Raw genomic sequence first — 25,094 nt, 5'->3', positions numbered from 1 at the left:
TAGTCAGTGGGTCATTAGAAAGAAAAGAAAAAAAAACTTTTAGAAATTTGTAAAGGCTTTCAGAATATTTTGTCCAAGAACCCATTGTGGCATTTCCAAAATAAAAGCAATAAAAGCATGTGTGATTGTTCTGCATTTCGGTGTCTGTGTGTGTATTAATTAGCAAGGGTAAAAGGTAAGATATGCGATGAGTGTGTGGCAGCCAGAAGAAATCAAAATGTGCCTGTCATGTCGCAAGAATTCCTTGGTTGTTTATCTGCCGTCACAGTCAAGTGCCCACATCTCGTGACTGGGTTATTAATGGTGCTTCGAATTTGGCACAGGAATCCTCGGGAAAATGTTTGCCGACACCAACAAGTCAGCATTGAGCAAGACATGTGACTGGGACTGGAGAAGCCTTTTCTTTCCCTGGGAGCCCAAGGCCCCCTTTCCCCTTCAGACTCGGGAGCGTCAAGGCCTGAGGAGCAGCAGGAGATGGCTACTCCTTGGGCTGCAGCACAGTGGTGGGATACGATTGGTACGCCCTGATACGGGCATACTGTTGCCTGCTGGGAGCACCAGGTACCGTTTCAGTACAGTGCTCTGGAGGGCCTGTCCACCTGTCCTCCTTACCGGTATTTCAGCCAATCAGAGCTTCCGCGCATGTGCACAGAGCATATAGCACCTGTGCGGCGCTCTGCCGAGCAGCTGGAACGTCGCAGAATGTTGCAGGCGGTAAGTACGCATGCATGCATTGTGCGCATGCTGCACTGGTGCATGTGATGGATGCCTTGCCATGTTGCACTGTACCAGTTGCACCGGGATCCAGAACCCATCACTGCTGCAGCAGCATTGAGAAACAGGTACAGACTGAGAGCAGGAGAGCTTCATGGGGTGGGATCCTTCAGAAGAAGACACACAACTCTCAGCCATTTCCTCCTGACTTGTTGATCCGTGACAGTAGTGAGTTCCTACCGGTTCGCCCCAGTTTGGCCGAACCATTAGTAGTTTGGCGGCCTGGGTCGCTGGAACCGACAGTGACTCATGCTTGCCACACCCTTAAACTGGTTCTCCTGGCAGCGCCATAGATGACGCCATCTTGTTTTTTGGTTCTGCACATGTGCAGAACAATTTTAATAGCATTGTGCGTGCAACGCACATCAATTGCATGCGCACAGCGTGCACACAAGCAAACTGGCAGTAGTGCCTGCTGGAACCCACCCCAGGTCCATGAGTGTTCTGACCTAGGCTTCCCCAGCAGCACGAAGCTGAGTCCTCGTCCCAATAAACCCCTTTTATTTAACTTACAGTGAATTCCTCTCCAGCAAAGTCCTCCCTCTCCCACAGTCTTTCAAGATAGGTCACAATTAACGACCTTTATCAGGCTTGGAGAGTGGCCAGGCCCATCTCTTTCAGGTGCCACAATACTTGGGAAGAATGCAGGAATGAACTAATTGTCTCCTGCAAACTCCACTCCCCTTTCGCTCCTCTTTTATTTCCGGGGGGGGGGGGGATTCATCGTCTACCTGTGATCTTACTCCCAAGTCAACCCTTGCTCCTTAGCTGTTCCCTTCTCCTGGTAGCTCTGCGCATGCGCACATTGGGAACAGGCTCCAGCTGCTCTTCTGCCTCACTGATGTCTGACTCCGAAGGCAGCTGATAACCATCAGTCTGCCCTGCCCCCCCCCTCTGCCCTGACACAGAGCCCTCATCAGAGCTTTCCCCAGACTCCAGGATTGGCTCATGTTCCTCCCCAACCTCCTCACTATCCGAATCTGCTGCCAGCTCTACTGGCCACTGGCGGGCCAGAACAGTAAGGCAGAGTGAGACTTGGTTGATGTTGCAGGCAGTGAAGCGGCCTCAGCTTCTGCTTCCGAGGAAGAGGTGGCGCAGTGGTTAAATGCAGCACTGCAGGCTACTGCTAGATCAGCGGTTCAAATCTCACCGGCTCAGGGTTGACTCAGCCTTCCATCCTTCCGAGGTGGGTAAAATGAGGACCCAGATTGTTGGGGGCAATATGCTGACTCTCTGTAAACCGCTTAGAGAGGGCTGAAAGCCCTATGAAGCGGTATATAAGTCTACTGCTATTCCCTCCCAGGTCTTCATTTACTTATTTTCTTAATTGGTAGCCTCCCCCCCCCCCAAAAAAAAACCAGAAGGAGTAGATGAGTCAAGGAGGACTGTTTATGCAAGACAAAAGGTCCACAACCAGCCTCTATGGCCTGAATTATGTCACAAGGGGATAATTGATCAAACGAGAGTTTCATATCAGAAGTTCCTGGGCCCACCTGAGTCAGGCCCTGACTGACTCCCTGCCTCACCAGCATCTTCACAGCATGTTTTAAGAGTCCAGAGCAGTGGTGGGATTCAAATAATTTAACAATCGCTTCTCTGCCTAATGACCAGCTGGCTAAGCATGGCTCAGTGGTCATGTGGGCGTGGCCAACTGAACATCACTCAGGTCAATGGGCGCTTTGCCTTAGCTGTTCCAATGTAATAAGGGTTAACTGGAGAGGCGGTTTCTGTAAGCAGGGCAATAAAGATCAGGCTAGAAACAACGCCAGAATTTCCTTCCTGCCTTCCTTACAGGATTAGCCTGTAAAGTGGAAAAAAACAAAAGGAGATTTCTTCCAACAACCGGTTCTCCTGAATAGGTGCGAACTGGCTGAATCCCACCACTGGTCCAGAGGGTACCTTCGGGATAAAACCTTCCTTTTTGGAGGGGCTCTGCTGAGAGTGCTCTATTCTTATTGCCTTAATATGCAGGGAGTCCTTGACTGACAACAGTTCTCCTTTAGTAACCATTCAAAGTTACAGCGGCTCTGAAAAAAGTGACTCATGACCATTTTTCACACATGAGTTGCAGCATTCCCATGGTCACACAATCAAAATTTGGACTCTTGGAAACTGGTTCATAATTATGATGGTTGCAGGGTCACGGGATCAACTTTTGCAATCCTCTGATAAGCCATGTCAATGGGGAATGCAGATTCACTTAACAATCATGTTACTAACTTAACAAATGCAATGATGCACTTATCAACTGTGGCAAGAAAAGTCATAAAATGGGGCAAACTCACTTAGCAAATGTTTCACTTAGCCACATAAATTTTGGGCTCCATTGCAGTCCTAACTCTGGGACAGTGATGGCTAACCTTTTTCGTACCTGCATGCTGACCTGCGTGCCGGAAATGGGATGCAGAACCATCCTGCAAGGAACGTGCAGTCTCGCTGACCTTCGCATGAGGGAGCACTGAAACCCGGAAGAGCAGCGTTCCATCATGCACACGCGAGCTGGCACCCAAATGTCCAATTTCTGGCACGGGCCTTACAAACAGCTGGCCATCGCGCATGTGCGCAACAGACACCCAGAGGTTCAGGTGCTGGTGTGTGCATGTGCGCTGGAACCTGCTCTTCCAGATTTTTGTGAAATTCACACAAGCACAAAACCTGAGAGAAAATTTTTATAAGATGTTTTATAGATGGCACTTAGATCCTAGAATGCTGGCTTCTATGTATCCGAATGTACAGCCTAAATGTTGGAGATGTGGTTCTCTCGATGCTACATATTTTCATATATGGTGGACTTGTCAAAAGGTTAAGGCATTTTGGATAAAAATGTGGTGAATTATGCAAAATATCTTTAAAAGAAGGATAAAGTTTACTCCTCAGTTATTTTTACTAGGTATATGTACTGACTTTACAGCGGTAGAGACTAATTTGGTTCTACACCTAATAACGGCAGCAAGACTGTTGGTGGCGCAATACTGGAAGAAGGAAGACTTGCCTACAACTCAAGAATGGATATTGAAAGTTACAAACCTAGCCGAGATGGCTAAAATATCGGCATATCTTAAAGACCATTCAAATGAGAGATATAAACGAGACTGGAAAAAATGGATTGACTATACACAAAACAAATACGGGACTAAGAAATTCCAGATAGCCTATGCTTAAGATTAGGAACAATCTAAACTGCTCAAAGTTAGTGTAACAGGAAGAAGCTGAGTTCAATGCAGAGATGTTATTAACTTCCTTTTTTTTATTTCTTTTGTCTTAATATATTTTAGACTGTGTTTGTTAAAAATCTATACTGTGTACGGGCTCTGGGAAGTCGGGGGGGGGGAAGGGAGGTGGGGTGTTAGGGGGGAGGGGGGATATATAGTATGTGTTAGATTTTAAAGTTACGTGACTGCACTTGTATACTGTTGCTCTTTAATTCCACTGTAAAAATAGGATAAGCTGAATATATTAATAGATAGTAGAAATACACCGAAGGGAGGAGTAGAGGGATAGAAGAAAGAGGGGGAGAGAGGGTGGGAGAGAGGACTGGAGGGAGGGTGAGAAGGAAGGGAGGGAGTGTACCGGGAGAGGGGAGTGATAGAGGGGGAGGGGAAGTAGGGTAGAGGGGAATGATGGAGGGAAGATGGAAAGTTGGAGGGGGGCGAAAGAAAGGGTGTACGGAGGGTCGAAGAGGTACATTGGGTTTCTATTTTGGGGGGTTTTGTTGACAAGAGGAATGGCTGTGTTTATTGTTTAATGTTATATGACCCCGGTTGTGCACAGTATATATGTGACGGTACGAAAATGAAAATGGAAAATAAAGAACACATTTAATGTCAGATTTTGGTGCTCCTGCATCTGCAAAGGCTAGCTGGCCTGTGCACATGTGTGCACAGGAACACGGAAGAGGAGCCAGTGAGGCCACGGGTCCCGTGCAGGATGGCTCTGTGTGCCATTTCCGGTACGCGTGCCATAGGTTTACCACCACAGCTCTAGGACTTCCTGTAATTGGATTTAGGGGCTGCTTTTATTTATTCGGGTGGTGCAGTGGCTCAATGGTTAAGATGCTGGACTTGTCAGCTGGAAAGCCAGAAGCCAAGGTTTGAGACCCGAGCGCCACACAGCGCGATGAGCTCCCATCCTTACCTCAGTTCCTACCAACCTAGCAGTTCAAAAGCATGCAAATGCGAGTAGATAAATAGGTACCACTTTGGTGGGAAGGTAACAACACTCTGTGATGTCATGCTGGTCACATGACCGTGGAAACATCTTCAGATAGTGCTGGCTCTATGGCCTTGAAACTTGAGAGGTGAACACCGCCCCCTATAGTCAGCAATGGCTGATTGCCTTTCTTTACCTTTTATTTATTCAGCCACCAAATGAATAATGATTTCATTCTTTGCATTATAATTCTTCTTATCTTGAAAAACCATGGTTGAGGTTGAAGCCTTGAGGTTTCTTAATATAAACATTTAAGCAGTGGTGGGATTCAAATAATTTAACAACCGGTTCTCTGCCCTAATGATTTCTTCCAACAACCAGTTCATCAAACTGCTCAGAAAGTTAACAACCGGTTCTCCTGAAATGGTACAAACTGGCTGAATCCAACCACTGCATTTAAGAGGAACTTTAACTATTTAAGATTAGGCTGATTTTTAATGTTCAAAGAAAGAGTCTTCAAAAATACCATTTCATTGGCTTGCTAACAATTCTGCTAGAATTCCCCAAACTGAAGTTCTTTTTAATCTGTTGGTGCACATAAGCATGCATTCACACTGTTCAAGTTGTGTGTTTTCCATTAGTGAACATGACTTGACACAAGCCATTGCAGAAGTGTAACTTCTTTCTGCAAATTCAAATACATCAGTGGTGAAATTCATTTCTTTTTACTACTGGTTCTGTGGGCAGGGCTTGGTGGGCATGACTTGGTGGGCATGGCAGGGAAAGGATACTGCAACATCCCCATTCCCACCCCACTCCAGGGGAAGGATACTGCAAAAGCCCCATTCCTTCCCAACTCCAGGGGAAGCATACTGCAAAAGCCCCATTCCCTACCAGGGACGTGCAGTCAGGGGAGGCAGGGGAGGCAGGGCCTCACCACTGTCATCATGAAAAAGAAAAACAAATTTAAAAGGAAAAAGGCTGAGGTAGTTGCTGCCACAGTCACAGTGGATGACTCTGCTTAGTGCTTAACTGCAGGAGGAGGCGAGAGAACCACGTGCTTCCTTTAGACTATCTTTATGATCACTTAAGCAGAGTTAAGCAAGGGTTAAAAGGCAAAAAATTCCTTATGCAAAGGAGGCACGTGGTTCTCTCACCTCCTCCTGCAAAGGGCACTTTTTTTAAAGGCTTTTTTTAAGCAGTTAAGCAGAGTCATCGATTGGGGACTCTGGCAGCAGCTAATCCAGTCTGACCTTGCCTTTTTCTTTTTACATTTTTTACATTTTCATCATGGCAGACAAGAGGAGAGTTGAAATCCTCTGTGACACAGCTGGAAAAGGTATGTGGGTCCTGGGTCGGAGGGAGGGGGGATAATTCAAAATTATTGTAATTTGTAAGTAATTGTAATTTGTATTATTATAAGTAATTTGTCTGTGTGTGTTTTACCTGCCTCTGCTGGCACGTAGGCTGGCACTTTATTTATTTATTTATTTATTTATTTATTTATTTATTTATTTATTATTTATTTATTTATTTATTTATTTATTTATTTATTTACATGTCCTGCTTTATGGCCGGAAGGCGCCCTGGCACTTTAAAGTGCCGACGCGCCTTCCGGCCATACAGCGGGTCCTGCTGTATGGCCGGTGCGGCAGCATGCACTTTAAATTGCTGGCGTGCCTTCCGGCCATAAAGCGGGACATGTCCCACTGTATGGCCAGCGCGGCGGCATGCACTTTAAAGTGCCGGCGCGCCTTCCAGCCATACAGCAGATCCCGCTGTATGGCCGGCGTGGCGGCATGCACTTTAAAGTGCCGGCGCACCTTCCAGCCATAAAGCGGGACATGTCGGGGCTTCGGGGGCGGACAGGCACGCCGGCACTTTAAAGTGCATGCTGCTGATCCGGCCATACAGCGGGATGTCTCGTGGCTTCAAGGGTGGCTGGTGCTGGCAGACATAGGGCGGCTTTTGTAGTTTGTAGTTTTGTAGTTTTATTGACATTTATAGGCCGCCCTTTTCCCTGAGGGGACTCAGGGTGGCTTACAATCAATGGGAAGGGAGTGCAGGACAAAACACAAGAAAGAAAACAAAAAGTGAATAAAAATAAACCGATAAAACACAACATTCATTCAGCATTCGGGTGGGGCGAGGTTCGGATCTTATCCCCAGGCCTGACGGGATAGCCAGATCTTGAGGGCTGTGCGGAAGGTCTGGACGGTGGTGAGGGTACGAATCTCCACGGGGAGATCGTTCCAAAGCGTCGGAGCTGCAACTGAGAAGGCTCTCCTCCGCGTAGTCGCCAGTCGGCACTGACTGGCGGATGGAATTCGGAGGAGGCCTACTCTATGCGATCTGATGGGATGGAGGGAGGCAATTGGCAGAAGGCGGTCTCTCAGATAGTCAGATCCACTACCATGGAGGGCTTTGTGAATGGTAAGTAGCACCTTGAAGCGCACCCGGAGATCAACAGGTAGCCAGCGCAGCTCACGGAGGATCGGTGTTATGTGGGCGAACCGTAGTGCGCCCACGATCACTCGCGCGGCCGCATTCTGGATTAGCTGAAGTCACCGGATGCTCTTCAAGGGCAGCCCCATGTAGAGCACATTGCAGTATTCCAGCCTAGAGATCACAAGGGCTCGAGTGACTGTTGTGAGAGCCTCCCGATTCAGGTAGGGCCGCAACTGGCGTACCAGGCGAACCTGGGCAAATGCCCCCCTGGTCACAGCTGACAAATGGTGGTCAAAAGTCAGCTGTGGGTCCAGGAGGACTCCCAAGTTGCGGACCCTGTCTGAGGGGTATAAATTTTGACCCCCCCAGCCTGAGTGATGGAATATTGGCCAAATTGTTGGGAGGGAAGCACAACAGCCACTCGGTCTTGTCCGGGTTGAGTACCAGTTTGTTAGCTCTCATCCAGTCCTTAACGGCCTCAAGACCCCGGTTCATCACGTCCACCGCTTCATTGAGTTGGCACGGGGCGGACAGATACAACTGTGTATCGTCCGCATATTGATGGTATTTTATCCCGTGCCTCCGAATGATCTCACCCAGCGGTTTCATGTATATGTTGAATAGTAGGGGGGATAAGACCGAACCCTGCGGCACCCCATAAGTTAGGGGCCTCGGGGACGATCTCTGCCCCCCCACCAACACCGACTGCGACCTGTCCGAGAGGTAGGAGGAGAACCACTGCAAGACAGTGCCTCCCACTCCCACCTCCCGCAGTCGTCGCAGAAGGATACCATGGTCGATGGTATCAAAAGCCGCTGAGAGGTCGAGGAGAACCAGGATGGACGCATGGCCTCCATCTCTGGCTCTCCAGAGATCATCGGTCAATGCGACCAAAGCGGTTTCTGTGCTGTAACCGGGCCTGAAGCCGGACTGGAAGGGGTCAAGATAGCTAGCTTCATCCAAGGTACGCTGAAGCAGGAAGGCCACCACCTTCTCAACAACCTTCCCAACAAAGGGAAGGTTGGAGACTGGACGATAGTTATTAAGAACGGCTGGATCCAAGGATGGTTTCTTCAGGAGGGGTCTCACCACCGCCGTTTTAAGTGCGGCGGGGAAGTGCCCCTCCCGAAGGAAGACGGTAACAACCACCTGGATCCAGCCTCGTGTCACCTCACTGCTGTTGGCAACCAGCCAGGAGAGACACGGGTCCAGTATGCAGGTGGAGGCGCTCACAGCTCGCATAGCCTTGTCCACATCCCCGGAGGCAACATCCTGAAACTCAACCCAGAGATGGTCTGCCAAGTTATTCCCCTGTGTCTCGGCTGGATCTGCGAGGGTGGAGTCCAAGTCCGACCGAAACCGAGCAACTTTGTCCGCCAAGAACTGGACATAATCCTCAGCCTTACCCTGTAAGGGGTCCCCTGCCTCCCTCCTATTTAGGAGGGAGCGGGTTATCCTAAACAGGGCGGCTGGGCGAGACTCGGCGGACGCAACCAAGGTGGCAATGTGTGTTCTTTTAGTTGTCCTTAGTGCCCGGATGTATTCCTTGGTGCATGCTGTCAAAAGTGCTCGGTTCGATTCGGACCTATCGGACCTCCACACGTGCTCTAGGCGTCTCCTCCGGCGCTTCATCTCCCGGAGCTCCTCGGTGAACCAAGGAGGCCTCCGGGATCCGCCGACCCGGAGGGGCCGTAGTGGCGCAATCCGGTCAAGAGACTCCGATGCTGCCGAGTGCCAGGCAGCAACAAGAGTCTCCGCCGAACTGTGGGCGAGAGTATCAGGAATATCCCCAAGCTCCGTCTGGAACCTTAGAGGGTCCATAAGTCGCTTGGGGCGGAACCACCTGGTCGGTTCCTCCTCCCTACGGTGGGGGTTTGGCCTCCGGAAGTCTAGCCTCAGTAGGCAGTGGTCTGACCACGACAGGGGTATGATCTCATTACCCCTCAGACCAAGATCACAAATCCACTGCTCCGAGAGGAATACGAGGTCGAGTGTGTGACCCGCTGCCTGCTTGCCTCATTAGCCGTGAACCTCACCGCACATCACTGTTCCCTATTCACTACAGGGGAAGGATACTGCAAAAGCCCCATTCCTTCCCCACTCTAGGGGAAAGATACTGGAAGGATACTGCAAAATCCACATTTCCTCCCCACTCTGGGGCCAGCCAGAGGTGGCATTTGCCGGTTCTCTGAGCTACTCAAAATTTACGCTACCAGTTCTCCAGAACATGTCACCCCTGAAATACATACATTTTGTCCCTTGAAGTTGCTCTCGATTTAAAATAAGAAGAACCAAATAAGGCAACTACGAAAGTTTAGATGTATTTAGGTTGGGGCTTCATAACCTCTCATTGGACAGAGATACAATTTTCCAAGTGTTTCCTGTTGCCAATGCAGAGACCATCCATTCCTGCTTTTCTGGGTCCCGCCTCACAATAATTCTCTCCCAGGGCTCTGGGTCTCAAGAGAAAGAGAGGACATCCATAGGGGCCACTAGAGAAGACTCAACCCATTCTCAAGAAGGTCGTTTGAAGTGGATTTTCCCTGGGTGGGCATTCAGGATTCTCTTTTCCAGAATTATTGGTTTGATTTGGTTTATTGGATTTATACGCCCCAAGGACTCAGGGCGGCGTACAACATTAAAAAAACACATAATACAAAAGTTTTTAAAAAATTAAATAGAATATCCAAAACAAACCCAATTAAGATTAACAATAACATTTTTTAAAAAAAAATCAATTAAAATTAACAATAATCAATAATTTATTTCGTTTTGTTCAGGCCAGGCTGGCTTGCTGGAAAAGCCAACTTTTTAGGGTGTGTCAGAAGGACCGGATGTCGGGGATTATAGGAAGCTCCGGGGACAGCTCATTCCAGAGCAGCCTTATTGGAGCAACCTTACTCCTACTAACACAGCTCTCCATTTACACTGGATAATAGCTCAACCAGAAGTTTTAGACTGATAAGTTTTTAAAGATTTAAAATATTATGAAAATGATACACAATTCCCGCTGTGCTTTTCTGCAGGCTGGAGGCACTGTTGTGTTTGATTCGCAAAAAGCTCTGTAGCAGGCAGGATGAAAGGATGGAAGAACAAAAGGAGGAAAGACAACAAGTTGTGTGCAGTCCTTTTTTTTTTAAAGTTGAACTATATTTTTTTTAAGTCATTGGTTTTTTTTAGGATCAAATGTATTTCAGGGAGAAATACGTGCTAAAATTTACACATAAATGTAAACTGCAGAAAAAGGAAACTTACACAAATACCTATACATCACAGCGATTGCAAATTAGCTACTCCAGCTATCCCAGGGCAATACTAGTGCCCCAGGCGTGAGTTCCTGCCACCATTACCACCAGTTCAGTGCCCAAAATCTGCGCACGGGTGTATTTGCACTTAAAATGGTCTGTGCATGCGCACATTAAAAAAAAGGGGAGAATTACATTTTTTCAATGAAGTTTGTTCTGCGCATGTGCAGAACGAAAATCAAGAGAATAGAACCGGTACGGTCACGTGTCCGCCGGAGTTACTACCTATTCGGATGAACCGTACCGTACTTGTAGGAACCCACCTCTGCAGTGCCAAGGAGAAGCAGTCACAGCCCTGGTTATGCACAATTGCAGAAGTCCTCATTTTAGCTCATGTGTGACAGTGAAAGCCAACATCTGTGATGAACCTTAATCCTAACCCCAGAGTCTGCTGCAATGGGTGAGGAATCTGTCTATCTACAGAGGTTCAGATCTGAGAAGAGTTATGGCATGGGTATGTGCATCTCCTCCTCCTCCTCCCCTTCCTTCCTTCCTTCCTTCCTTCCTTCCTTCCTTCCTTTCCTTTCCTTTCCTTTCCTTCCTTCCTTCCCCAGAGACCCAGATGCAAACTGCAACTCACTTTCAAAGATTTGCTGTGAGAAAGTCTGATACAAAGGCAGAATCCTAATCAACTGTGAGCTTCAGGGATATGCCAGGCTGCAAAATTAAATTTTAAATCCTATCATAGGGAGATGAATATCTATTAACATAGTACAGAGAAAGCATTTTCCAGGGCACATGTAAAATGTTTCTGTCATCTGTCCCAGGAGAATTACTACCACAAGGCAGAATGGAAGTTTATTTTACGTGGCTACATGTAAAATGTCACAAAGCAGGATTTTAATTTTGCATTCTTATTTTTTTCCCCCACTTCATTTCTTTATAGGCCTTTGGTCCTCCAGGGAGTTTGACAAACCCACATAATGTATCAGAATACTGAAAATTACATTTACAACTCCAATATAGCTGAGAGATGTGTTGAAAAGAGAGGGGGGGAAAGCACTCTACACCCAGAGAATGCCGTGTTAACTATTCATCTAAGAAATCTTCAATCTGTGCATTATTCATTGGAAAAGTGGATTTTAGATTACTCTGCAGGGGTTGTCTTCTGAATTCTGAACTCACTGTCTTCTTCTTCCCTGAAGCAGGGGGAGAGCAGGACTTGTAGCAAGAACTTGGTAAAACCATCCTCCCCTGCCACAGCTCCCTCTCTGTCTCTGGACTCTGATGTGGCACAGAATTATGGCCCCCGAGTCCCCAAAGGCAAGGCTGCCCCACTGAAAACCAAGTAGGAGGACGGCTGCCAGATGGCCTGGGTCCCAGACTCCAACGGTGGCTACTCACTGTTGATTAGGACATCAACAGTGAGTAGCCACATTTCTGCAGTCATCCAAAGGTATTCCAGTGGTGGTAACAGAAGTGGTATTCAGCTGGTTCTAACTGGTTTTGGCAAACCAGTAGCAGAAATTGTGAGTAGTTTGGAGAATCAGCAAATACCACCTCTGACTGGCCCCACCCCATCTATTCTCTGCCTCCTGAGTCCCAGCTGATTGGAGTCCTGGCTGATCAGCTGTGTCTTCTTCTGTTTCCCTGCACAGGAGAACGGAGCTGGAAAGCAGGTTAGTGGGGTGGGAATGGGGATTTTGCAGTATTCTTGCCCTGCCACGCCCCTTAAGCCATGCCACGCCCACCAAGCCACACCCACAGAACTGATAGTAAAAAAAATTGAATCCCACCATTGGGTGGCAGCTGCTCCCCATATATAGGTCTCCACTCGAGAGCAGCCAAATCTATAACAGTCTAAAATCTTGATTCAGAGGATCTGACCCTTGAATGGACTGGACCAAGCTTTTGTTACCTCTTATTACCTCATAAACATTCATCTCAAAGCTGACCAGTGTGTTTTGTGGAGGACTCAACACATGAGCAGCAGAGAGACTTATCTGCGTGAACCTGAAAACTGGAATTTGACATGGCTGTGGCTGCTCCAGACAATTCATTCCCAGTCCTGTGCCTACAATACCTTACATGCTTCAGCTGAGTTGTACTGCTTAATATTTGTAACATCTTCTGCATGATGTCAGAGTCTCCTCAAGAAGACATGCGAAGAATTCACGCCTTGATATTAAAACCACATGTGTCTCAAGCGTGGGAACATTTTTGGTGGGGGGGAACTTGGTCACACTCTCCCTGTGCTCTGGGGAGAAGATGAGCTTTCTGCCTTCTTGTTTTGAAAGAAATATGTAGTAATGATTTAAAAAAACCACTTCGTTTAAGTCAGCCCATTCCATCAAAGAGTTTTCCAGATGTATCTTCATGATAATTTATACAATTAAAGTAGAAGTTTTATATTTTAAGTGAGTGTTCCTTCTTTAGCCAACTCTTAGAAGTTTTCTGGCCCAGCCACAGCTGCTTCGTTTCACAATTCATTTTTGCCAGAACAAAAGGGGGGAAAAAAACCCATGTTTTTCTCCATGTTTTTTTTTCTTGTTATTTTATAAGAGTCCATCAAGATTTCAGGCAAAAATGAAATTGGACATTTCTAAGGGGGTGGGAGAATGTTAAGGCCTCATTAGTTAATCTGGGGAGATTTGGGGGAAGAAGAAAGGAGGGAAGGAAGGAAGGAGGGAGGGAGGCGGAAGGAAGGAAGGAAGGAAGGAAGGAAGGAAGGAAGGAAGGAAGGAAGGAAGGAAGGAAGGAAGGAAAAATCCACCCAATTTCTGGCCAATATCTATGTTTTAGCAGGCTTTCCTAAACTGCACTGGAGCTTCCAATCAGAGAGAGACAAAGAGCAGAAGAATTTCCCAGTTTGATTCATGCTCACAAAAAGCAGGGAAGGCATAGATTCAGCCATCCTTGGCAAGTTCTCATATTTAAATACAGGCTGCACACATGTCCTTCCACTTGGTATCTGCCTGGCTCTGCTTTCTCGGTGCTTGCATGTGGCTACGGTATTTAGTTCTCTGGGAACTAAGCAGCAAGACCGAAACTTGGAGTCCCAGACAAAGGAGAGGCTGGACATGACAGGTAGCACCTGAATAAGCAATGTCTTTCTCCCAACCTATTTAATGACTGTAGCTAAGGGGTTTCTTTTTATTCAGACAACAGTAGCAACATCTGTATTTTATGATCTCCCTTTACAGGTAGTCCGTGACTTGTAGGCGGAATTAAGCCTGGAATTTTGGTCGTACGTCATTGTGGTTGTTAAGTGAGATGCCCATGTGACTGTCTGGGGTCTTGCATCAGTAGCACAAGTCGGGGAGGGCTCCTCGCATCTTCTTGGGTTGGATAAAATCAGTGGTGGGATTCAGCCGGTTTGGATCAGTTCTGGCAAACTGGTTGTTAAATTTCTGGCTGGCCGCACCCCTTCCTGCCCTGCATCTTTCAGGAGTCCCCATGTGCCCCGTTTTGGCTTCCAGGTAAGTGCAGGGAGACCTGCTAAGCCAAAAATGGGGCATGGAGGGGCAACCCCCAGCCCCCCATGCGGCCTATTTTTGCTCCCAGGGGAGTGCAGGAGGCTGAGTGCTGCCTGTCTCACTCCCTGGCCACACCCACCATGGATACGCCCACTCAGAAAAGGGCAGAGAACTGGTTGCTAAATTTATTTGAATCCCACCACTGGTATTGGAGTAATACCTGAACAAGCCTCCTCCCTTCTTATGTTTTGGTCCATTTAAAATTAATTCAAAATTGCAATAATAAAAGACGACTCAACCTCTTCTAATTCAACAAACAAGCAAGCCACAAGCAAGTGGCTTAGAGGCAGGAAGGTAGTGGGAGGTACTCCTAGAGCAGAGGTCCCCAAACTTGGCAACTTTGAGACTTGTGCACTTCAACTCCCAGAATTCTCCAGCCAGCTGGATGGAGAATTCTGGAAGTTGAAGTCCACAAGTCTTAAAGTTGCCAAGTTTGAAGACCTCTGTCCTAGAGGGGTCATTTGTCCCTGCCCTCTAGAACACATGGCTGATGTCGGATGCCTTCTTTTGACAACACGACAGGTGAGAGAGCAAGAGCTGAAGGGCACCATTAGCGCTTGCATTGATTTTAGTAGTCTAAGAATGATGCTTCCTGCTCATGTCTCTTTTTCAAAGATGGGCCAAGGACAGGAACCTCCAGAGGCTGCGGCCAAAAGATGCTTTCTTTTATTGCAGTCACTCTGACCACACATTTCACAGTCTTTGCCAGGCTTCTCTCACATCACTTCCTTTATCTTAAGGCAATAACTTGAAATAGATGCAACATTACAGTCAATGAGAAACAGTGAGAAAAGATTTTCCTTCGGGAAAATCTATGCCAAAGCACCTAAGGAAGAGCTCCGGTCTGTAGACGTCAGCGCCACCTCGTGGTCAGAGGTGGAATAGTCAGGGACTGCAAAGAGACAACTGGTTTTACATTAGAAAATTAAAGTGAAAAAGTTGTCATCGGTGACAAGTCTGAGAGTCATAGCCTGGATCAAGCTGTAGGAAGTTAAAACCCACCCCTCTCCTAGAAGAATAAAATATCCTAGAAAATATTGAAAAGGCAGAATATTATATTTCCCTGGTTGTGAAAAGGGAGAAACATGTTTTTGAAGACAAAGTAGCTCCCTGCAGCTTCCCCCCTCCCAACTTTGTCAATGAGCCATTAAAGCCTGAGTTAGTGTACTTTGCATTATAAAGAAAGGATTAGCCTTCCAGAGAAACTCACCACATGGCACCTGGAAACTCAAACTTGGCCCCATGGGAGTCTGACAACCAATCAGAATACATTCCTTACACAGGAACAGGAAACAGAGGGGTGGGGCTGAACAGATTATAAAAACCCCAGCAAGCCCCTTCCCTCTCTCTCTTCTTCTTCACCCAACATTGAAGTATGCGATCGCCTTTTTTGTTCAGGAGCTCAAGCCATGTGATCCTGTCCACCATGAAACCATCTTTCCAAGCAGCCTCCGTGTCTCCAATGTATTTTCCCCCACTTGGAGCTGAACCCAGAAGGACATTTCTTTCAACAGAGCTAAAATGATCCCAAGTATCAAATCAAAAAGCAAAGCATGTTTAATTCAACCATTTGATCTTTTCCCAATAGGCAATAGGAAACGTCAACTGATTTTAACTTGCTCGGTCAGAAAATATTACTGTTAAAAAGAGGGAAAAGGCGAAAAGAAGCAGAAATCAACAGCATGAGAAAAACATGGCAGGGTGGGATTACATTGGGAGAGATGGGGAGACCCACAGCCAGGATCGGTTGGTCGGTCAGATCAAAGCCGGGGAAGGAGATGGGCAAACCTCTCAAAATGAACCCTCCCTAGTTTCTTAGCCTGTACGGGGTGGTGGTGTTAAGTGTAGATTGGCAAGTGTCAGCCTCTGCTTTGCTGCTGGTTCGGCTGCCATTGAAACGGGGAGGGGGGGCATGGTATTTGGGAGGGGACTCATTGTTGTGCTGGAGGAAGATTCTAGAGTTTGAACTGTCCACCTTACTGCGCATGTGGAGGAGGAGTGTTTCCCGCCAAGGCCAACGGAACCAGCATTCCATCCTGGTGATGCCTTTCGAAGTTATCTTACACCTGACATTTGGGAGAATTATGATTGGACTGTGCACGGGATGCCAAGGGGAGGGGAATGAATTATACAATATATTATTTGCTTTCGCGCTTAAATAACACTTAGCTTCACTTCTATTCATTTGTAATTAGTAAAAGTACACTTGATTTCTACCAATGGAGTCCTGTGGTCTTCTTTCCTGATTTTTGAATGAAGAAGGGCTGACAGCAAGGTTCTGTGAATGCCACTTTGCAGTAAAGGAGAAGTAGCTCAGCTGGACGAGCTTTTTGTCTGGACTACCTTGCAAGGCTGACAGGAGCTGCTTGGGAGGGGACAAACTGTGAGTCTGTGCAAGAGGGATTATGCATGATTACAGGTATCCTCTCTCCCTTCCCTTTGCAGAGGCTGACAGGCTGCTTGATCCTGGAATCCTGGCTGCAGGTGCAGCATCTTTGATGGTGAAAGTCACCATCTAGGAACATAAAGAGGAAAGGAGGCTGCAAAGAGAGAGTCACCTCTTCCATTTCCCCCAGGAAATATATGTCCTCTCTAGGACATTAAGATGCAGGTTAGAAAATTGCTTGCCTATGGCGACCGAAATGGAATGGGAAATTATAAGCAAAACCTTTTAATGCAGTCATGATTTGTAATCTAAAAACAAATGGGAGGCCAAGGTGGGGAGGGTGGGAACTGGCCCAAAAAGCAGGGGAAATGAATCCAGAATTGGGAGGTTCCCTGATTCCAGCATTGGTTTAACGTTCCCCTTTCAGTTTGGAGGAGAGAAGCAACAGGGGATGGCATAGGTCCCCGGCGAGCTAAGCAGGTGGATTGAGATGGGGAAAATCTCTTCCTACCCGATGGGGCCAAAATGCCTTGGGGGACGGGGGGGGACGGGGGGCGAGGGAGTTGCAGGGTCCCTACTTTGCCCACTGAAGAAGCTGCCAAAGTCCTCAGAGCCAGGCAGGGACTGAAGAGGATCAAACTTTCGTCTCCTCCTGCTGATTGGGGTGCCCCAGAGGGGACCAACTTTTCATTCTTTAAAGTGTTTTTTCGGCCCAGGCTGGGAAAAGATGCTTGCAAGATATATAGCCTCCTATGCCCAAATCCTTGGCCTGTCCTTGGGGCATGGCACAGAGGAGCCTGGCAACAGGCAGGGTGGGGAAGAAAGCCTCCTCCAGCCTGTTATTTCTCTTGAGGAGGGGGATCTGGTGGGTTCCTTTGAGCTGCGCTGGGAAGCCAGAAGATGCCTTTCCAAAGGATGTGATCAACCCTAACGTTGCCAGCAACTTTCCTGGAGCTCAGGAAAAGCTTCTTGTAATGATTTTTCTGTTCTCCTAGGATGTTTTCATGGTGTTGTGGCTCATCGGTGACCAGCAGAGCTGCCAGGAGATTCGGACAGTGAGGAGGTTGGGGAGGAACATGGGCCAGTCCTGGAGTCTGGAGAAGGCTCTGTTGAGGGCTCTGCATTGGAGGCAGAGAGGGGGCCAGGGCCGTATGCCAGTTATCAGCTGCCTTCGGAGTCAGACATCAGTGAGGAAGACGAACAGCTGGAGCCTGTTCCCAGTGTGCACATGTGCAGAGTTGCCAGATGTAGGGAACAGCTAAAGAACAGGGGTCGACTTGGGAGTAAGGCCACAGGTGGATGATGAGTGGTCCCTCCCAGAGGAAATAAAAGAGAAAGGGAGTGGAGTTTGCTGGAGACAATTAGTTAATTACTTCTGAAAGAGATCAGCCTGGCCATTCTCCAAGCCTGATAAAGGTCGGTAATTGTGAACTATCTTGCAAGACTGTAGGAGAGGAAAGACTTTGCTGGAGAGGAATTCACTGTCAATTAAATAAAAGAGGTTTATTGGGACAAGGACTTGGCTTCGCACTGCTGGGGAAGCCTAGATCAGAACACATGGTGTGTCTGGTAAATGTATAAATTAAAAACCCAGAAGTAATTTTGGTGCTTTATCTGTATGTTAAGAAGATTTATCATCTCTTTCATAGTTAAATAACTTTAACCTGAGCACCAACCTTTTCATATGGAAACAACTCAATTCCAGCTTGGTTTTTTGGCAGGATATATGTTGGGCTAATTGTGGAAAGGAATATGAAGAAAGAAGAATTCATTTTGAAGGAAACTCGGTTTGAAAGTCGAGGTGATAAGAAACCAGGACTGTGTGTGTGTTTGTGTGTGTGCGTGCACATAGACACACAGGGGGGAGACTGTTCAGAGCGGTATCTGCCCGACTCAGATCGAAGAGTTTGTAGCAGTAATGAAAACCAGCGGGAGGCTTCAAACTTACAACACCGCCAGCAAATTTGTTGAATGCATAATGCATAGCGAAAGAGTTACAGACTTTCAAGAGTTCCTTTGGGAATCATTTTTATTCTTTGCTTTTATAGGAATGTTGAAAACTTTAAGTGCTGCAACACCTGGAAGATTCAAACTGAACATCCTGTTAAAACCCAAAATTTGGAGGCTGGGGATGGGAGAGAGAAACTGGACTGGACTGTGTTACATCTGCAAGGGGGGGGGATGTAGATAATCCTTGGGAAGGGGGGCTTTATTGCTATTTTTTACGTACAGACAAATCTTGTAATTATTCCTTATGTTCTTCAGCACTCCTTCCTTTACAAGCAAAGGAACACAGAGATCTCCTTACTAGAAGAATGTAAATGTTTAAAGTGGGAGAATAAGTGTAGAAGAAGCAGAATGTCTGTCATTAACCATTAAGCCATCTCTCTGTGTGAACCCTCTCTCCATCACCAGAGTTAGAATAAGTTATTGGTATAGCACTGTTCAGACATTTTTTTTAAAAACCCTACTGATTCTAACACATGTGGATGCACAACTAAAAATGGCCACCAGAGGGCAGGGAAGTAACTACAGTAGAATTTTCTGTATCTACTTGCTGCCCTCAACTGGTTGTCTAGGATTAGACACAATGGTCTAGAAACCAAGAGACCAAATTTAGCCTGCCTTTGGCATGAAGGTTGCCGGGTGATTTGGGGCCAGTCCAGAGGTGGGTTTGCCAATTTCTTTACTACTGGTTTGGATGTTGCTCCTGCACACACTCGCTTGCACATGCGACATTTCTGCACATGCGCAGAAACGTCTGGGTGAGTGGGCAGAGCCTCCCGTCACCGCTACTACCAATTCGGTTGATCCAGGCCGAACCAGCAGCAACCCACCTCTGGGCCAGTCACACTCTTGGCCTTTGGAAGAAGATGAATACAGCAAACCAACTTCCTAAAATGCTGCCAAGAAATCTTCATGGGTTTGTCCAGGGAATCATCAGGATTCAAGACTGATCTAAAGACAGAGACACATGCAAAAGAGATGTGGGAGAGGGAGAAACAGCAAGAGGGGTAAAGTGGATTCCTCCGCCATCATAACCAGTGCTCTTGGGTTTATGTTGAATGGGAGGATCGATGGAAGAGAATTATCTCCTTTCACTTAGAGAAAACTGGTGCAAGATGTTTTACCCAGGAAATATTACTTCAATATTGATGCATTGATTATTTATACTGAATATTACTTCAATATTGATGCATCATTTATTAAATTTAAAGGCCACCTAGGGCTGCAGGGTGACTTTGAGCATCTTACACTTCAAAAGATAGAACACTATATAAAAAGAGAAATAATTTATATCTATACACATTCCATATATCATAAGTGTAAGAAGCTCCACGGCCCCCTATCCGAAGGCCTGGGGAAATAGCTGAGTTTCTAAACTGGAAGCAAGATGGATCTCTAGGGAGATGGCATTCAAGAGGGAGGCACAGGTGGTTGCCAGAATAATGTAATCTCTCCTGTAAAACTTCTTGGAAATTCAATAGTCAGATTTGATCACTCTTTCTCATTTGGTTGCAACGCTGTAAAGCCCAACAATTCTGGAAAATGATTTATTGTAGACTGAGTCAAATATTAAAGGTTGAATTTTCTCTCCATCCAGCTGTTTTTCCATTAACTGCTAAATATTGTATTCCCATTAAGCATATCAAGTTGGCCTTGTGTAAAGTAATAGCTGGAAGGACACTTGATGCCTTTTATTGGAAAACCTGTATAATTCCCTCTGTAAAAGAAACTAAGTTGTGTGAACATGAATCAGTGTAAGAAATAACCTATTATTTCTCTCTTAGGAATGGTCAGAGACAGCTCATTAGTTTTCAAATACAGAACAGGACGGAAGGAATTACGAAGCAAGAGGGAACATTCAGTTTTCTGATTTAAATTGAAAAACGGATAACACAAAATTCAGAAACTCCTTTTCTCTTTGGTTCTGTGGAAATGCCTTGAAGAATCTACCTTGAGGCTTCCTTGGGCTTCTTTCCCCACTGAAAATGGCTGGGCAATTTTTTGCTTTTCTCATCCCCCAGCAGTGAGAGCCAGTGGGGGCACCTTTCCTGGCAAACCATGCCACTGCCTGCTTTTGGGTGCAGAGGTGCAGATGCCATGAGAGAGGCATTCATCTAGCCAGGAGTGGGCTTCAAAATTTTTAGCAACGGGTTCTCTGCCCAATTGCTGGGTGGCTGTAGACATGGTGAGCGTGACCTAGTTGGCTTCCTGCACCATGGCGGAGGGGGGGGGGTTCACTGTCCCAAGGCTATGAAGACCCTCCAGAGGCTGAAACAGGCCCATTTCCGGCTTTCTGGAACTTCTGAGAGGCTCATTTTTCGCCTTCCCCAAGCCCCCCCCCCCCCGAGGACCCTCTACTTACCTGGCATACCAAACGAGGCATGTGGGGACTCCTGGGAGGGAGGGGGGGTGAGGCCAGCCTGGGGTGGGATTTGCAGGTTCTCCGAACTGGGCAGATTCCTAGCTAGAGGTTCTCCTGAACCTTTGTGAACTTGCAGCAGCCCACTCAGAAGTGGGTTCCTACCAGTTCGGCCTGGGTCGGATGAACAGGTAGTGGTTTGGTGGCCTTGGTCGCTGGAACTGGCAGCAACCCAGGCCTGCCACACCCCTGAACCGATTCTCCTATGGGGCCGCCATCTTGGTTTTCGGTTCTGCGCATGTGCAGAACAATTGCAATAGCACAAATCTATTTTTTCCTTTTTTTAATGTTTTGCACATGCACAGAGCACGCATCTGGCATGTGTGTGAGTGAAGTGAGCATGCGTGCGCAATTTTTGCATGCACTGAACCAGCAGTAATGCGAAGAGCAGCCCACTCCTGAGCCCACCCCTACATCTAGCACTTTGATGGAACATGTGATGGGCAGAGTACCAAAATCCCATATCTCCGTGCTTAGAAATCCCATTAGGTTCAACAATATTTATTCTCATATAACTAAAAATAGGATTGTGGCTTTGGTTACTCAGCCTGCTATAATAAGCTAAATGTTTGGGTTATACAATAGACTTTTATAAAGAATAAAATGTTTTAGGGCGCTGTTGTTTTTTTAAGTACACATATTTAAGTTGTTTGGGCAATAAAGAGCAGTTTAATTTAGGAACCACAATAGTTCTCTTCAAAGGGACATCTTGATGATAAAATTGTGGCAATAATACGTGATTGTTGCTTCCTTAGTGCTGAGCAATGTGTTAGCATCTGTGAGCAGACGGCCCACTCAACAGGCTGTCTCTATTTTCTCTGTATGAAACCGTTCAGCTGAGAAAGATGTTCAGACTGACAATATATAATGCCTAGACCAGGAGTGTCTAGGCCTAGCCAGGCTGGGATTTTTCAGGATAAAACGACCTCCCTGCCTCCCTCCAGCAGAAGTTCATGGTTTACATGAGTTTCACTTTATTAAGTTTACTTTTTTTACATTCCGTTCCCCCTCCACCCAGTTTTCTTTTTCTTTCTTTCTTTCTTTCTTTCTTTCTTTCTTTCTTTCTTTCTTTCTTTCTTTCTTTCTTTCTTTCTTTCTTTCTTTCCTTCTTTCTTTCTTTCTTTCTCTTTCTCTTTCCTTCCTTCCTTCCATTCCTCCCTCCCTCCCATTTCTTTCTTTCTTTCTTTCTTTCTTTTCATTCCTCCCTTTTCTTCTTTCTTACTTTCTTTCCATTCCGCCCTCCATTTTCTTCCTTACTTTCTTTCTTTTTTTCTTTCTAAGAATCATTACAACCAGGTGTGGGAGCATGTAGCGGTTAATTCGTGTAAGCAATCTATGTAACACAGATTAAGAAGTTGCCCTTTAAATGGGATTTTAACAGAGGCTTAAGCTACATCAAACTGTGCTTCTGTCCAGAGTGGAATTCCTCAGGCAGAAGGAATGGGTGGGCGGGGCCAGTCCTCCCCTCCGGTCTCTCCTGACAGCCCTTCCCGGGGGCCAAAAAGCCCGCAGGACAGGACCGGCGGCAGGGGCGGCAAAGGCAGCATCCAGGCTCAAGGCAGCTTGAATCCCAGGATGCGCCTGCCTGGCTGAAGCAGGTAGCCCGACTGCCCCGTCGGTCTCCTGCTCTCCAGGCACCTTCGAGCCCCTGTGCAGGCAGCTGGGCTGAAGCGACACTGCCGATCACGCTCGCTTCGGACGTCCGTCAGAGCCAAGGCTGATCCGCCACCCAGAAGAACCTGTCTCTCTCCCCCTTAAGTGCTTCGGCCTTTCCCTGGTGTGGAGACCAGGCAGGGCGGTGTCTGGGTTGCAGCCGGAACCGGGAGGAGGCTGCTTTGCCACCCAGCGTTCTTCATGCACCTGCCGCTTCAGGGCACGCTCCTGAGCATGGGTGATACCGGTGGAGGTGGATGGTCTTAAGGGACCCCTGTGAAAGGGTTGTTCGACCTCCAAAGGGGTCGCGACCCACAGGTTGAGAACCGCTGTCCTAGAGGAATGGCACCTTTTCACCTCTTTTTCAACCCAGCTAATTGGCAGTTGAGGATGCTCACTGCCACAGCTCTTGATGTAAACCTGTTCTGCTATAAATCCTGTGCTTTGAACCCAGGAGTCTGTGGGATCTGTAAATTAAGTATATAAAGGTACAAATTGGCATCTTTTCTGTGGATCTGAAATGAAGTTTCCATCCAGTTCTCTTTCTTGTAGCAAAAAATGTCATCTAAACACGTAAGACCAATTTACCAGAAAGCAAGCAAATAAAATTGCTCTAGGCTTTAAAAATGTTTCCCTAACAGCAGAGGCTGTCATTGTCTCAAATACATTGTGATCCCACGCTGTTTTTCTTCTTCTTTGAATTACACCAATGGATTGTTTTAAAATGAATCTCAGTTAGGGCAAGACATTGTGTGGTGTTTCATTGAATTTCACCTGGTTAATAATCTCTGCTCTAGTGTCTTCCGGCATCTGGATAATATAATTCTGCACTTTGGGCACTAGAGGGTAGTAGATTATGTTGTTTCTGAGCCTATCTCTGTGTTCAAGAGAGATAATAGCATTCCTATTTAGTGTCCACCAGATGCTTAGCCTGCAAATCTCTGAATGGCGATTTGTGCGCTTTCATTGCAACGCGTAAAGTGCTTCATCTATTTTAAGTGCTGCTTTAATTAAGTGACTAAACAAAAATGAGAATAAAAGTCTGAGGTTCACGAGTGTCCCCAGTTCTTCTGAAGTTCCTTTATTGTAGTTGGCATAAAATAGATGTAGCGTTTGCCAAGGGAATCCTGTGGTTTATTAGTCCTTGATTTGCCCCCTAAATGTGATACATTTTGCTGTTGCTTCTTTCTTCTTTTTAATCTCTGCAGTTTATTGCATCTATTTCTGTTTCATATTCATACTTCTGTTTTTTATCCTGCAGCTCTTGGGAGCAGTTCAAAGCCTTGGGGCTTATTTCAAATAACTCTGTAAGACACGTACAGGTATTTTTGTTATCATTTCATATAATCCACCACCGCCCCTTAGATTTATTAGAAGTGTAATTTATTACAGCCTCCGCTTTGCTCAAATGCCCCCGTCAAACTGGGGATGCAGAGAAAACAAAAAGAGATGATGCTTTTGCAGCGTTTACATTTTCGGTGCACCCCAATGCCGTACTTGGATGGTCCAACTGGAAACATCCTTTTACTTGGATTCCTCAGAAGTAATATCCCCTCCCTGCCTCTTGGACCCTTTGAAAACACTCCTGATGCAATTTGTTCATTCATTCATTCATTGCATTTCTGTACCAGTTGAATCAGAGCTGACAATGGAAGTTTACAGCATGCAATTTACAGCATCCAATCCAACTCCAACCCAACCAAGACTAGAAATAGCACAGTATAGTTGTGTCTTCTGCCTGACTCCCAGCCTGGTGATGTTCCGGAAGTCTTCCAGATCAAAGCTTTCCTCCCAAGGGGCAGGATGCCTGTTGAGAAGCCCCATTGGTTGTGTTTTCTGTTGAAGGGAGTGTGTATGTTCAGAGACATGGGATTTCCTTTTCCTTGCTTTCTATTTTGAGCGCAAGCTTTTGGAGTCAAGTAGCTCCCATATTTTGTAAGATTAATAAAAATAAACCAGAACTCCCATCAGATTACGGTGTCGGCCCACAGTTCAGTGGCCATGAAACTGTCCGTCTATCCTGGCCCTCAAGATTGCGATCCCCTTTGTGATGGAAACTCAGGGGTTAATTTGGAGAAACATGAGGACTATTATCAGTAAGCACCAAACACAACCGGGGCCAAGTGGCTTTCAAAAATCACACCCCAACATATTAAGAAAATGGCTCACTTATTAAATTGTGCTGGGCTTGAGGAAATCCTGTGAAGCTCCTCTCCTATTGGCCTTTATCACCCCACCCTTGGCCCATCTTCCCATAATTCTGCATCACTGTTGTACCTACACAGCAGTGCCTCCCATGTAGGAAGCTGAGCTGCCTTTGATGAGCGCACTGCACTGCCACGCGACACTCACAATATCAGAATTGCCATAGTAACAACTCATTTCTTATTGACTAGGTGGATAAAAATTCACCCGAGTCGGGCGCAGCCATTTCTGGCAAATGGCCAGAGGCTGTCCCACAGGCCACCCGCTTCCCT

The 25,094-nt window shown here is 46.6% G+C and overlaps 1 protein-coding gene across 1 annotated transcript in view; it reads left to right on the top strand.

The window, feature by feature from the left end:
* The first annotated feature begins 432 nt into the window (after positions 1 to 432).
* CABCOCO1 (ciliary associated calcium binding coiled-coil 1) overlaps positions 433 to 25,094 on the top strand; it is a 113,585-nt gene continuing 88,923 nt past the window's right edge. The window contains exon 1 of the mRNA XM_087701947.1: positions 433 to 714. Within this exon, the coding sequence (XP_087558073.1) occupies positions 643 to 714 (72 nt within the window). The 5' untranslated portion in view covers positions 433 to 642. The remainder of the gene's footprint in view (positions 715 to 25,094) is intronic.

This window comes from Thamnophis sirtalis, unplaced genomic scaffold, assembly GCF_051295495.1.
Source record: "Thamnophis sirtalis isolate CommonGarterSnake01/CBP01778 unplaced genomic scaffold, rThaSir2_p1.2 scaffold_15, whole genome shotgun sequence".
Lineage (NCBI taxonomy): Eukaryota > Metazoa > Chordata > Lepidosauria > Squamata > Natricidae > Thamnophis > Thamnophis sirtalis.
Note: the sequence above shows the minus strand (reverse complement) of the source record. Positions and strands in the feature narration are given on the sequence as shown.